The sequence below is a fragment of the Suillus paluster genome (genome assembly GCF_016628075.1).
Source record: "Suillus paluster strain FC165 chromosome Unknown EDB91scaffold_11, whole genome shotgun sequence".
Taxonomy (NCBI): Eukaryota; Fungi; Basidiomycota; class Agaricomycetes; order Boletales; family Suillaceae; genus Suillus; species Suillus paluster.
Window position 1 is genome coordinate 120,759 of NW_024537571.1, and position 13,766 is coordinate 134,524.

Consider the following 13,766-nt stretch of genomic DNA (forward strand, 5'->3'; position numbering starts at 1 on the left):
TTACAAATGATATCCTTGGTACATAGCTTTACTACATAGTTATCCTGGTCACTGCCTCATACATAGAAGTATATAACATATCATGTACTTAGATATTTTTCCTCAGTCTTAATATTACTTGTCTTCTCGCAGTTACTACTTGTGAGAATTCTCAGTAGGACCTTGCCTCCTCTGGACACAAGCTTCAGCTTGTTGTCACCTCCAACCCTCCGACCCTCCACTCCGACTTAGAGCCGTGCTCTAAGTCTCTCCCTTATTTCTCCGCCCCTTCCAATATTCCCCTCTGACCCTTTTCCATCCTCCACATTATCCTTCGCCTTCTCCGCTCCCACCAGACATTCCCCCTGCTCCTATTCACCCTCCACATCGTTCCCGCCTTCTCTGCTCCGCTCCTAGTTGGTCCACCACTAGCAGCTCTTACTCCCTGACCCCCAAAGCAGACCCAAGTGGTCCACTCGTCCTACCATCGGACAACGTCAGACCCGCTCCAAATTCAGGGCACATACTCGGCTAAGGGTGCAGCGCAAGAGCTGAAGCCAAGCCCCGACCCCTCTGCCTCTTGAGTCAGCACGGTACCTAACATTGGCCTCCAGCCTGATGGTAATATGTTTGAAGAAGACCAGATGGCAGACATAGTAGCCACACATGCAAACATCATGTTGAACGAAAACGATCTCCGGAACTATTTTTTACATGGCTGGGATGTTGACCGCGGGAAAATTCTCATGTTTTCAGCCGTCACCTATTTCAACTTTCATCAGGGTTTTTGGTTTGGAAGGAACTCGCCTTTTCTCGATGTCCCAATGTCAAGGATCTTGAACCTATCGTGGTACGTGTACGAGCTCTCGGGTGCTATGGTGAGTCTGTTTGTCAAAAACCCACCAGATACTGATGCACTGTTGACACTAGTTAAATTGTGCTATTTGCCATGCTGCAACAGGCCAGCTATCTAAATCTAAAAATGTACTGCCATTCTCTACGCATGAGTTTCAACCTGTTGCAATTGGGATCCGGAATGCAATGAGAAAATACTTAGACAACCCTGAGCTTGATGAAGGTGAGTTCTTGCCCCGCATGACCGCACACCACAAACAATGCTTGTAAGTGTGTCTAAGACACAAATATATATATATTGATGCTATGTTTACAGAAAGGCTCTTCGATCTCGCACAGGTGAAGCATCACCTATCAAGAAATACAATATATATGTCCCATCCTCCTCATTGGAACTATACTGATCGGTGATGAGTACCTCAGCATCAACACCATCTTCCAACTCAGTACCATCACTAACACCTCAAAACACACTTGCATCGTCTTCATCTTCATTGTCTAATGCATTGTGGTACCCCAAGCCTCATGGATTTGTAGATTCCCCTCAGGTTGCACAATACGCACCATGTGTTCCCGATGGCAGTTCGCAGGGCTTTTATTACAGTGGTGAAACGCCTTCGGGCTTCCAGCCACAACCTGAATACCATGACCACATTCCGCCAGAGTCACACTCTTACGGAGAGGAAACATTGGATCATCGTGATCTGCCACCATTGATGCAGTATGACCTGCAGCATAATAACCATTTCAATTTTACATCAGGTTCGAGTGCAGGCTGGGGCGCCTCGGAGGGTAGTTCAAGTTTTGAGGGGGCACTACTACCATAATCATGTTTTGTATGATGTGTTTTTTTCATATCATTCAGACTAGTAATGATAAAGTTTGGATGCATTTCGGACTCGCAGTATTCAGTCCGACAGCAGAGTTCGTTCCTCCCTTGTTCGAACGTTGACACGACAAGACTTTCAAAACAGGGCCGTGATATGGTCACCATACCTGTACCATTGGCTGTTTAGACCTTGAGGCTTTGTCAATGTTTGGACCCATTGAAAAACTATTGTTTTATGATCCCTGACATTCCCTGTTTGGTATAGTCTCAGGTGAACTGAATTGATTTCTAACACTTAAACTGCAGGAAATCTCAGCTGCTTTTGCTGATGTTGAGTTGACGGTACCGTACCTTAGCCTATAGGAGTATATATGGCTGTTATATAGGGTTTGCTTATGTAATAGCCTGGCCACCAGCCAGACTCAGAGGCAAAGCCCACTACCAAAACTTTCTCACTCAAATTTTATGTTTATCGCAATTGTCATGGTGGTCAGATGGACTTCACTGGCGGTGAACAATGAATGAGGTGAGTTATTTTAATGACCTATTTCATTTCTGAAGAATCACTGCTATAGAACGGTACCTCCGGATTCAATTCAATCTGCTGATACGTCAGAATGGGTGCACTTCTAGTCGCTGTTAGATGTCAGGGATCATGTCATATACCTGATCCAACCGCTCCAATATTAATATCCACTCTGCTTTCCAACCCCCTCTGCTCCATCCATCCTCCACTCCGTCCAATCATCATCTGCATCCACCCCTACGCTTCCGCTCGACCACCCAACCAGTCCCCTTCCATAACATCTCCATTCAAGTGGACCTCTTTCTCCTTTTAGATGAATACTTTCCCCTTCAGTACATAGACCCTTACTTCTGGATCACCAGTAATTCCTATTACCGCTCAATCACTGATCCGACGTGTACATATCGATATCCACTCCGACTTATGTCTTCGCCTGTGTAAAGTACTTACAAACTATATCCTTGGTACATAGCTTTACAACATAGTTATCCTGATCACTGCCTCATACATAGAAGTATATAACATATCCTGTACTTAGATATTTTCCCCAGTCTTAATATTACTTGTCTTCTCGCAGTTACTACTTGTGAGAATTCTCAGTAGGACCTTGCCTCCTCTGGACACAAGTTTCACCTTGTTGTCACCTCCGACCCTCCGCTCTGACTTAGAGCTGTGCTCTAAGTCTTCTCTTTACTTCTCCGCCCCTATCAAGTATTCCCCCTGCTCCTTTCCGCCCTCCGCATTATCCTCCACCTCCTCCGCTCCTATCAAGTATTCCCCCAGCTCGTTTCCACCCTCCCCATTATCCTCCATCTTCCCCACTCCGCTCCTAGTCAGTCCGCCACTAGTAGCTCTTACCCCCTGACCCTCAAAGCGGACCTAAGCAGTCCACTTGTCCTATCGTCAGACAACGTCAGACCTGCTCCAAATTTGGGGCACGTACTCGACTAAGGGCGCAGCACAAGAGCTGAAGCCAAGCCCTGACCTCTCTGCTTCCTGAGCCAGCACGGTACCTAACAGATCACAATAATGATATTGAAAATGATGTTTGTTTATGTACATTATATCCTATTACAACTTGATTCTGTAGTACTTGACTGTTACCGCCAGTGCTTCCACTGCTACAAAGGACTTCATACTAGTTCACATTACCCTATGGCTAAGATAGGTTTGAAAACCTTAATTTTTCGCTACTGAGCCATTTTAGACAGACCAGGCTCTCATTTGACTGCTGCCAGGAATTGTTTCATGGATGCTGAGAAATTTTGCTTGACGAGAACTTTCTTTTTGCATATCGGCATGGTCTTGTCCTGAAATGTGCTGATGGTGTGCTGTGCAGGGTGTTTCCCTACATCTTTACATATTCTGTTGATTATCCCCACGGTGAGCTTAAGGTTTGCAGAGCACCTCTGGCATTATTGTAGTTCTACTACGCAGTTTGCTTTGCCATTCACAATCAGATCTATCTTCCATATTCTCTAATATAAGTTTTCTCATTTTTGAACGATCAATCCACTCCATTTATGAAGTGAAGATGAGTAGCGCTTGAGTCCGAAATCGGTTCCCGGTTCCGTGAATCTGATTAAAAATACATTTTAACTCTAAATAGCTTAGCGCTACAGCTACAGCCCATTACAGCTTGTTACAACTAGTCTGCTGAGTCCTGATGCCACTGGCAGTACCATACTCAATTCTGCTACTGTGCTTCCACTCACTACAAAGAACTTCATAGTTCACATCATCCCACTGACTCGATGGACTCCAACATATATTTATTTGATAACTGCCTTTCTTGACATCCAAGTCAGACAGCAACCATATAAAGCTACGGTGGCAGGAGCTGCATCAACTTGCCTATCTGGACCTCCTGCCTCATATCCTCACCTCCAGTAAGCTTGATTGATATTTCGTTCCCTTCTCACTGTGGAAGTCTGAATCCATGTCCCAGCCAAGCATGGTGGAGGACCTCCCCCAATCCCAAAGATCATCACAATCAATATCAGTGCTGACATCTGAGGGTGCTCGCCAAAGGTGAAAAATCACCAAGTTAGGAGAAAAACTACAGGTGCTGGAATCGGGGCAGGTGTTAGGTACCGTGCTGGGCTCAAGAAGTGGAGGGGTTGGGGCTTGGCTTCAGCTCTTGCACTGCGCCCTTAGCCAAGTATGTGCCCCAAATTTGGAGTGGGTCTGATGTTGTCCGACGATAGGACGAGTGGACCGCTTTGGTCCACTTTGAGGGTCGGGAGGTAAGTGCTAATAGCGGTGGGCCAACTAGGAGTGGAGTGGAGAAGGTGGAGGGTGGATGGGAGCAAAGGGGGATGATTGATAGGGGTGGAGAAGTAAAGGGGAAGACTTAGAGCACGGCTTCAAGTCGGAGTGGAAAGTTGGAGGTGACAACAAGATGAAACTTGTGTCCGGAGGAGGCAAGGTCCTACTGAGAATTCTCACAAGTAGAAACTGCAAAAAGACAAGTAATATTAAGACTGGGGAAAATATCTAAGTACAGGATATGTATATACTTCTAAGTGTGAGGCAGTGATTAGGAGACTTATGTTGTAAAGCTGTCATATACCTGATCCGACTGCTCTAATATCAATATCTGCTCCGCTTTCCAATCACCTCCGCTCCATCCATCCTCCGCTCCGTCCAATCATCGTCCGCACCCGCTCCTACGTTTCTGCTCAACCACTCAACCGGTCCCCTTCCATAACATCTCCATTCAACTGGACCTCTTTCCCCTTTTAGATATATACTTTCCCCTTCGGTACATAGACCCTTACTTCTGGATCACTGGTAATTCCTATTACCGCTCAATCACTGATCCGACACATACATATTGATATCCGCTCCAACTTATGTCTTCACCTGTGTAAGTACTTACAAATTATATCCTTGGTACATAGCTTTACAACATAGTTATCCTGGTCACTGCCTCATACATAGAAGTATATAACATATCATGTACTTAGATATTTTCCCCAGTCTTAATATTACTTGTCTTCTCGCAGTTACCTCTTGTGAGAATTCTCAGTAGGACCTTGCCTCCTCTGGACACAAGTCTCAACTTGTTGTCACCTCCGACCCTCCGCTCTGACTTAGAGCCATGCTCTAAGTGTCCCTCTTATTCCTCCGCCCCTATCAATATTCCCCTTGTCCCTTTTCCCATCCTCCGCATTATCCTCCGCCTTCCCTTCTCCTACCAAACATTCCCCCTGCTCCTATCCACCCTCCGCATCACTCCCCGCCTTCTCCGCTCTGCTCCTAGTCAGCCCACCGCTAGTAGCTCTTACTTCCTGACCCTCAAAGCGGACCTAAGCGGTTCACTCGTCCTATCGTCGAACAATGTCGGACCTGCTCCAAATTTGGCGCACGTACTCGGCTAAGGGCACAGCGCAAGAGCTGAAGCCAAGCCCCAACCCCTCTGCCTCCTGAGCCGGCATGGTACCTAACAAAAGCTACATATGTACCAAGGATATAGTTTGTAAGTACTCACACAGGTGAAGACAGAAGTCGGAGCAGATATCAATATGTACGCGTCAGATCAGTGATCGAGCGGTCAGAGGAGTTACCGGTGATCCGGAAGTAAGGGTCTATGTACCGAAGGGGAAGGTATATATCTAAAAGGGGAAAGTGGTTTCAGTTGAGTGGAGATGTTCTAGAAGGTGACCAGTTGGGCGGTCGAGCGGAAGTGTAGGAGCAGATGTGGACTGTGATTGGTCGGAGTGGAGGATGGATGGGGTGGAGGTGGTCGGAAGGGGGCTGATGGTGCTCGAGGAGATGACACCTTGAAGCTCAAGAGCCTCGTTGCTGACTGGGTTAATCGTGAACTGAAACCTAATCCCCCAGTTGACCCTGATGACAAAAGCTGTCGCAGATTCATCAATGATGCATGTGGTAGACTACTTTGCCCAACTGAGCTGGGAGCAACCCAATGTAACTATCTTATTCAACTTTTTTCATCATACTGACTGTCTACCAGTGTCAGAACAGGAATCAGGGATCGTGCAGACGGCTATGTCGTGACGGAAATGTCCTGGCCAGCTTTCCTGTATGAAAAGTACATGGCTGATCAGGACAATCTGGAGGAGGGCCTCTGCAAGAGCAGTCTTTTAGTTCAGGTTTGTCATATCCGGTTTAGAGCTCAACAAAGATCTAACATTTAGCAGGTTTTCAAAGCTATATTCACGTCTTCCTCCTCTGCCAAGGAGGTCGCGGATGAAGGTAATGAGGCCGATATTATTGCTAATAACCAACGCGTCAATAAGGATTTGTATTCTGGCAAGAAAGTTAAGACACACGTAGTGCAAATAATCAAGATGCATAAAGTCACTCCCTGTTCAATTGCCTATGTGTCATGTCAAGTAAGTAATAGAGGCTTTGTCTAATTCCTTGCCAAGCACTAATATTGGGTAACTAGCTGCAATTCGCCCTTTCTTCTGTGACCTCATGGCACTCTATCGATGGTGATTTCGACTACATCCCATTTTGGCAAACCATCGTAGACTTTTTTGAACGGCCCCCTGGTTGCGCAGCACACCAAAAAGTTGAGCAACTCCTGACATGGTGGACAAGGTGCGTTGTTCACATGCTTAACAGTCCTCAACTAATTTCTGTCTCTCCGAGTCAGGAAGGTCTTTGGAACAAGTTGTTGTGCAGAACTCAGTGATGGGGCGAAGGCTAAGATGTCCGTAAATGTGCTAGCCAGGCAACGAGTGCAAATGGATGATGCCACTTTTGATTCAGACTGATTTTTTTCTCATGCCAGCTACTTTGCGACGTCTACTACCTTGGTATTTTTGATATCACCTTAACCGTCATTTTCTTAGACATCTGGACAATCAAGTATACCTAATTAATGTAGTTGCAGTTTGCTGTTCTTAATGTGATGATTTTCAAAATGCTTGTGTAGTGTGAAGCTCCCTCTGGTGCTGTATAATGTGTCTGAGATGTGATATATTATTCTCAGGCCTTGGATCACTAGGCTTAGATATACTATTTGCCCTTGCGCTATGGGAGAGAGCCATGCTTACAATCTTATTAATTCATGGACGTATTATGAATGATGTAACTGAGGCTGGAGATGTCAGATCCATGTGTATATAGTTTGAACATCTGAATTGTGGATATACAGCATGGAAGTGGTGATATCCGTATTTGCTGCTCACCGTTCACATCACAGACAGTGAGTATGGACTCAAGAAGTCACAAAAAGCAGCAAGACTGTGGTGATACATGTATGTCATGGACTTCATTCCTATAAAAAGAGAAAATATTGTACAAATCCGAAGTGATATCATCCTACTCATCATTCCTATCTACAGATGGAAAGTATGGAGGTGCAAGGAGAGGGGAAGTAGCGCAAGAATGGTGATATGTGGAAGGAATGTGTATTAGCACAGTGACAAAATTCTTGACACACCATTCCTATTCGCAGGTGAGATTTGTTGACATGTGATTATATAAAATGCAGCACCATAATATGTATTTATGTACTGCCTAGCCTCATTCAGGTCGCACACAGGAAATATGTATTAGTGTGATGACAAAATTCTCGACGCACCATTCCTATTCACAGGCGAGATTTGTCAATGTGTAATGATACAAAATGCAGTTGACACATGAGGTAGTTGGGATATGATCTTTCATCTGCAGACTTCTAAGTCAATTTCTCACTTATTGGGAGGTTGGCACCAACGCCTAGGATTGCACAGCGATGAAATATTTGTCCCATCGACAAATGGAATAACCAAGGCTCCCAAATGCCCACACAAACAATTACTTCAGCAGGGCACACAGACCACCAATTTCACAGATAATGAGGTGAGAATAAATAAAATTGTAGGTCTGCGAGGTCGCAGCAATGGTTGAATATAGCGACATCACAGCCCCACTCATTATACATGGGAGAGTCAAGATATTTACCTTGTCTATGCCCACTCCAAAATTGTACTGTAGTGCGGCAAAACACATTCAACTTTACTGGTGATTGCACAGTAGATAAGACGTGAATCAAATGGAAAATGGGGTGCTAAGGTCAACCAAGACCTACTATTGGCAATCCTCTAGTGAAGTAACTATGCCATGGAAATGTGTTGTTGATGTAAATCTAAAGCAATTTCATATGGAGTATCCAATGACACTCCACTGACCAAAATTGCACATTCAAAACATACGGTCAAAAAACACAAAGGTTTGTATAACTTAGTTCTTGTGTGATTGGCGCACAGAGTATTGGTGACCGCAAGATACTGGCTTCTGGCCTTACCGTCCAAATAGTAGACGTTGGTCCTGAAGTGGGGGCAGTGAATCATTGAGACAGACCATTAGCTTTTGCTACATCTACAATGTGATTTGGAGTGAAACTAGTCTATGACTTTTTGGCAATTTGCAAAATTGTGCACGTTGATTAAAAACTCATCTTTCAACTATAAAGCTAAGTATGACATTGTGATAACTCATAGCAGAATTATACAGATGCTGGTGATTATTGATTATATGATGGAATATATGCCCTTCCCAGGTCTCCAGCAGTTCACTGATGATGGCTGAGCAGGGCAGTGGAGGATACTACCAAGGACCAGGGAGCATCTGTGGGGGGGCTAGTGTAATGACTGCGCTTAACTGCATGTACCACATCCCTTTGATTTGTTTGTCTTTCTTTTGACCTATAACTTTACCCCTTGAATATGCGCTTATTTTCAATATCTGTCTGTTGTTGTGACATTGATATATATCTCTTATTTATTCAATCTGAGTAACTTAGAGTCTGTTCAGCGACTCTTATTTACGCAAGTTAGAATTTGGATTACAGAAAATTCGGCTTTCATAATCATGCTTTGCTGGCTGGTCACAGTGTGACCGGCTTCAATCAGTTCTTGGTCACTGGGCGAGTGCAGTATGCCTGTTACTCGACAACAATCCATCCATCGCTGCAATTGTTATAGGATGTCAGCGTCGCGCAGTCGAAAAAGTGCTCGTGGTGGTGTGGAGCCGACAGAATCAAAGGATCAGTGTTTGTGGACAGAAGGGGATGAAACTCTGCTCATTGAGTATATCGTCATCAACCGTTCACAAGGTGGTGATGGCATGAACTTTGATAACACATTCTGGGTCGCTGCTGCTGCTGAATTGGCGAAACACCCTTACTCAGGTGCAAAGAAGACGGCGAGTGCATGTCAATCAAAATGGGGGTGGGTATGTACTATATCACCCTTGGTCAGATCTTCACTGATGAACAAGTTTTAGCTCTGAGCTACTTTTACTGTAGTCGACAAAGTGGTCAGCGCTTCTGGGCTATCTTACAGCATGGAACATGGGGCGGCAATCACTCCAGAGTCGGAAAATATGTGGACTGATTTCGTCAAGGTAAATTTGCATCACACTACTATGATAAGGCTAATTACTATGTACTGATAGAAAAACCCAAAGGCCAAAGGCCTCAGAGACAGAGGTTGGAAGCATTATGAGTCGTTGAAAGATGTTGTACCGGTCAAGACAGGCAACAACAACTCCTTCTTTCCCACCATGGCGACGCAAGGCACCAACATTCCTTCAAATTCCAGCAGCACGGTCACCTCCCCTTCCTTCGACGAAGTTCATATGACAGACCTTGGAGATGCGCTCAATACACTCGAGTTCAGTGGTACTACTGTGGCTGATCAACGTGCAAGCTCAAATGTCATAGGCCCCACCGGCAACACACTGTTTAATGCTGCACAGCAACCCCCCCTTGATTCATCTGTCTTTGCTAGCGCACTGTCATCAACTGCTTGTGGCAAGCGAAAAGCTACCGAAGATGATGATAGCACACTTGCTCTTGTTACCCGCCCCCCACATTCAACGAAATCCGGAGATTCGGGGAAATCTGCACGCCTGACAATGCCGCTGGCTATCCAGCAGATGGGATCCAATCTCTACGGTCTCAATTCAACATTTGAGCGTGCAACCAACGCTTTCGAAGCCAATACCTCAAACACCTTAGCGCGATCAGTGGATCCTATCCCTTTGTGTAGGCAGAAGGTGGTGCTGCAATTGCAGAATGAGGATCTGGAGGACCATCAATTACTGAACATCTTGAATAAATTCCAGAACAACATCGCCATAGTTGACATTTATCTCACTATTGAGAAACCCAGTCTTAGGAAGTTGTTTCTAGAGCAGCATTCAAAGTAGTTCTGCTTTCGTTGTATCGCATTTGTGCTGTTTCGCTTTTGTCGCATTGTTTCGCTTTCATTGTTACGTTCGTGTCATTTCGTGTTGTTTCATTTCATGTTCGTGTCGTTTTGATGATGTCGTGTTCATGTACTTGTATAATATTACTGTGTTTCTACTACACTGGTAGCTGCCGTGAAGAGCGTGATATGACTATGATACTGCTGATTCGATGATCGCTTGCTCCCCCCTCCGAATCCTTTCCTCATTGTAATCCTCCCACATCTCACTAGCAATCTGGTCACGACAAAGGTTCACATGAGTACGTGCTTGTTCAGTAGGAGGACCATTAGCAAGGCTTCCGGTATCAGCCAAAAGGTGCTCATCTAACACGTTGCGATACTCCAACATGTCATTCGGATCATGAACTCGGATAATATTGTGCACGAGACACAATGCAGGAGGGATGCGCGCTTGTATATCCATGCTGTACTCTGGTGGAAGGAGAAGAATGCGGAATTGGCGCTTGACAACACCAAAGATGCACTCAACAACATTTCAGAGCATGGCGTGACGCAAATTGAACAGTTCTTTGCAATTACGAGGCCTATATAATAACATGAAGATACTAAGTATAAACGGTACTAGTAAAAAATACTTACAAAGTGTTGGCTTGGCCCCATTCTGCAAGATGGTAACGCACACCCCGGTATGGGACTAGTAGCTTGTCGCACGAACCGAATCCAGCATCTGCAAGATAATATTTTCCCTCGGGGATATTGAAGTCAGTAGTGCGAGCATCATGGTAGACACAGGCATCTGCAGCTGACCCCTCCCAACCACTCAACATGTAGGTAAAGGATAGATTGAACGAACACACAGTGAGGCAATTTTGAGAGAAGTTGCCCTTGCGATCTTGGGCGGCATGGCGATCCTTGCCAAAGGGATGACACGTGATGTGCGTACCATTGATAGCGCCGATAGTGTCCACAAAGAAAGGGAAGAACTTCGGGTTTTGGGTGATTTTGGGGGCAGGAGGGCTATCTGCGTTGGGTAGGCGGACGTACATCGTATATATTGGTGGGGAGGAAAATGCGCAAAGAATCCGTTTGAAATACCTTGAAAAAAGATCAAGCTTGATAGCAGGACAGCAACAGCATACATACTTTGATATCGTTTCATTTGACCGCTGAAAGCATTCACCAAGGTGGCGAATTGAAAGGCCCGTAACAGATGCATAGAGGAATATAGCAAGTTGCTCTTCAAGTGGTACATGCCTCGAATCTCTGCATCCTGTTTGCCGAAGTAGGTTGATAAGGACATAGAAAACGTGCTTGTGGACTCCAAGCTCGCATCTAATGCATTCGGGGTGACCGGTGAGTAGCTCAGCAACCCATGCAGTCCCCGACAATGTGGAGGTATGGTACAGCTGTTTATCGTAGTAGGTGTTGGAATAGGCTTCGAGTGCGACGGTTGTTGCATTGATTACGGTGATCACTGTGCGCATAGCATGCATGGCAGCCTGCATGATCCATGATAGGTACCTCTTATCACTCTCCTTGGCATCACCAGATACATAGTCCGTATCCTCCATCTCAACAGGATCGTAGTCATCCAAGTTGGTGTCCATATCGTGATCAGGATCATCGAGCATTGTATTGATTGATAGGACAGGCTGCTGCTAGGCGTTATCAGAGCATGACATCTGGTTGAAGCTCCGACCATTACAAAGCCAAATCTTCCTGTAATCCAAATTCTAACTTGCGTAAATAAGAGTCGCCGAACAGACTCTTAGCTACTCCTTATCTCGTTAGATTACTCCCTGTTTATCTCAAGTCTCATATAGCCCTAGCCCCACTTACTTATATACGAGTCGGAGTACTAGAGTTACCTTAGTGTTTTCTGGACCCCCAAATCCCAGACTTTTACCCTGTCATTCAACCAAAAGCATTCTTCTCTCTGTGTCATTGCCTTCGAGCTTCGCATGCTAAATAGCCAACACCACATTCTTCTTGACATACAGAAGTCTATCCTAGAACTTAACAACCTTATCTACTGATACCTTGTCGACCCTGGAAGTAACTGGTTAGGCCCACCACTACGAACCAATCAACAATATCACACACCATGTCTGCTCAATACAACCTTCGATCAAAACGCTCAGTTCTAACCAGTGTTGATACCATTCCTGGAGCTCTGAGTGAGTCCCCTTTAAAATCAATCGAAACTAATGATACCCCCATACCCTCGTCAGCTCAGAGATCCCCATCTCGAGCTGACGAGACCATCTGCACAAGCCCATCCGCTCGTACAGCGATGTGGCAGGGATGAGGCTCAAATCACCCCAGCCTGGTGCTGGATCGCATTCAGCTAGCATCCCTAGTGCTACTGGCTAATACCCGTTATGATACCCAACTGTTGGAAGAGACTGTTAATAAAATTATTAGAACACTAGAGAGCCCCCTTGAGAGCATGAGCGAATCAACTGATGAGTCGGATGATGGAGTGCCCTGGACAACAACAGAGTGCCATCGCAGAAAGACCAAGAAGGTGGCACATCATCAATATGAAAAGGAACAGTCCCGAAAGACTGACTGAGCAAGGAAGGCCGAGACTAGGCCTACTGAAGCAGTGAAACAGCACCACCCCAACCAGAGGAATGCTGAGGCAGACAAACACCAAAATGGGGAAACATCATCCCTGGAAGAAGGACCGTCCAAGTGAAAGGGCATGGACCCACAAAACTGGGGAAACGTAGATATCAACGAGTCTGAGATAGACCTAGAAGCCCAGGAAAAGGCTTTGAATGCATGGGCAGCTGCCCATGATTGGTCCTGGAAGGAACCACAGGAATCTGATCTTGAGGAATCCAACCAAGGGTCTGTGAGACCCCCTGAGACTGAAATTGAATGAGCAGTTTGGGCCATGGAGAAGTGTGTAGCCCTGAACTATGAAAAACAGATCAATCAGCTGCAAAGTGAGATCAGGAAGAAGGACTCGATCCTAGCCAAGACAGCGGACTTACCTGCCAGAAAGAAGACCGACAAGGCCACTAGAAACCCAGTGGAAAAACTAGTCAATAGGGCGGTGAACAGGGAGGGAAAGAGGAGAGCCACCTGGGCTTCACCAGCAGTGCTGGACTCCATGGCCCAGATAGCTCCAAGAAGCTACTTGGGCTGGGCATTTGAGCAAATTTAACCTAGAAAGAAACATAGAGGATCAGAGCCTTCAGATGATGAGTCGTCTGTTTCATCATCATCCCTGTCCAAGAGCTCCACTGACTCCTTGGATGAGACATTGGATAGCCCGTCTTCAGATAGCTCAGAGAGTGAACCCCATGCTCAAAGGAAGAAGGTGTCCAAGAAAAAGTGTGATCGCTCTAAGAAACAGAGGTCAGATAAAAAATCGGACAGGGGGAGGGTCACG

At 45.6% G+C, this 13,766-nt stretch overlaps 2 protein-coding genes across 2 annotated transcripts; both read left to right on the forward strand.

Annotated features, from left to right (window-relative positions):
- Positions 1-656: 656 nt before the first annotated feature.
- Positions 657-1,661, forward strand: EDB91DRAFT_1079682 (uncharacterized protein; the record flags this gene model as incomplete). The annotated part of the gene is made up of 4 exons (XM_041315166.1): positions 657-857; positions 910-1,057; positions 1,151-1,173; positions 1,356-1,661. 4 exons carry the CDS (start codon positions 657-659, stop codon positions 1,659-1,661), a joined length of 678 nt encoding a protein of 225 aa, XP_041180047.1.
- Positions 1,662-6,166: 4,505 nt separating this feature from the next.
- On the forward strand, positions 6,167-6,675 carry EDB91DRAFT_1015092 (uncharacterized protein; the record flags this gene model as incomplete). The annotated part of the gene is made up of 3 exons (XM_041312477.1): positions 6,167-6,307; positions 6,356-6,550; positions 6,607-6,675. Coding segments are annotated over 3 exons (405 nt in total), but the record flags the coding sequence as incomplete, so codon positions are not given.
- Between the last annotated feature and the right edge of the window lie 7,091 nt (positions 6,676-13,766).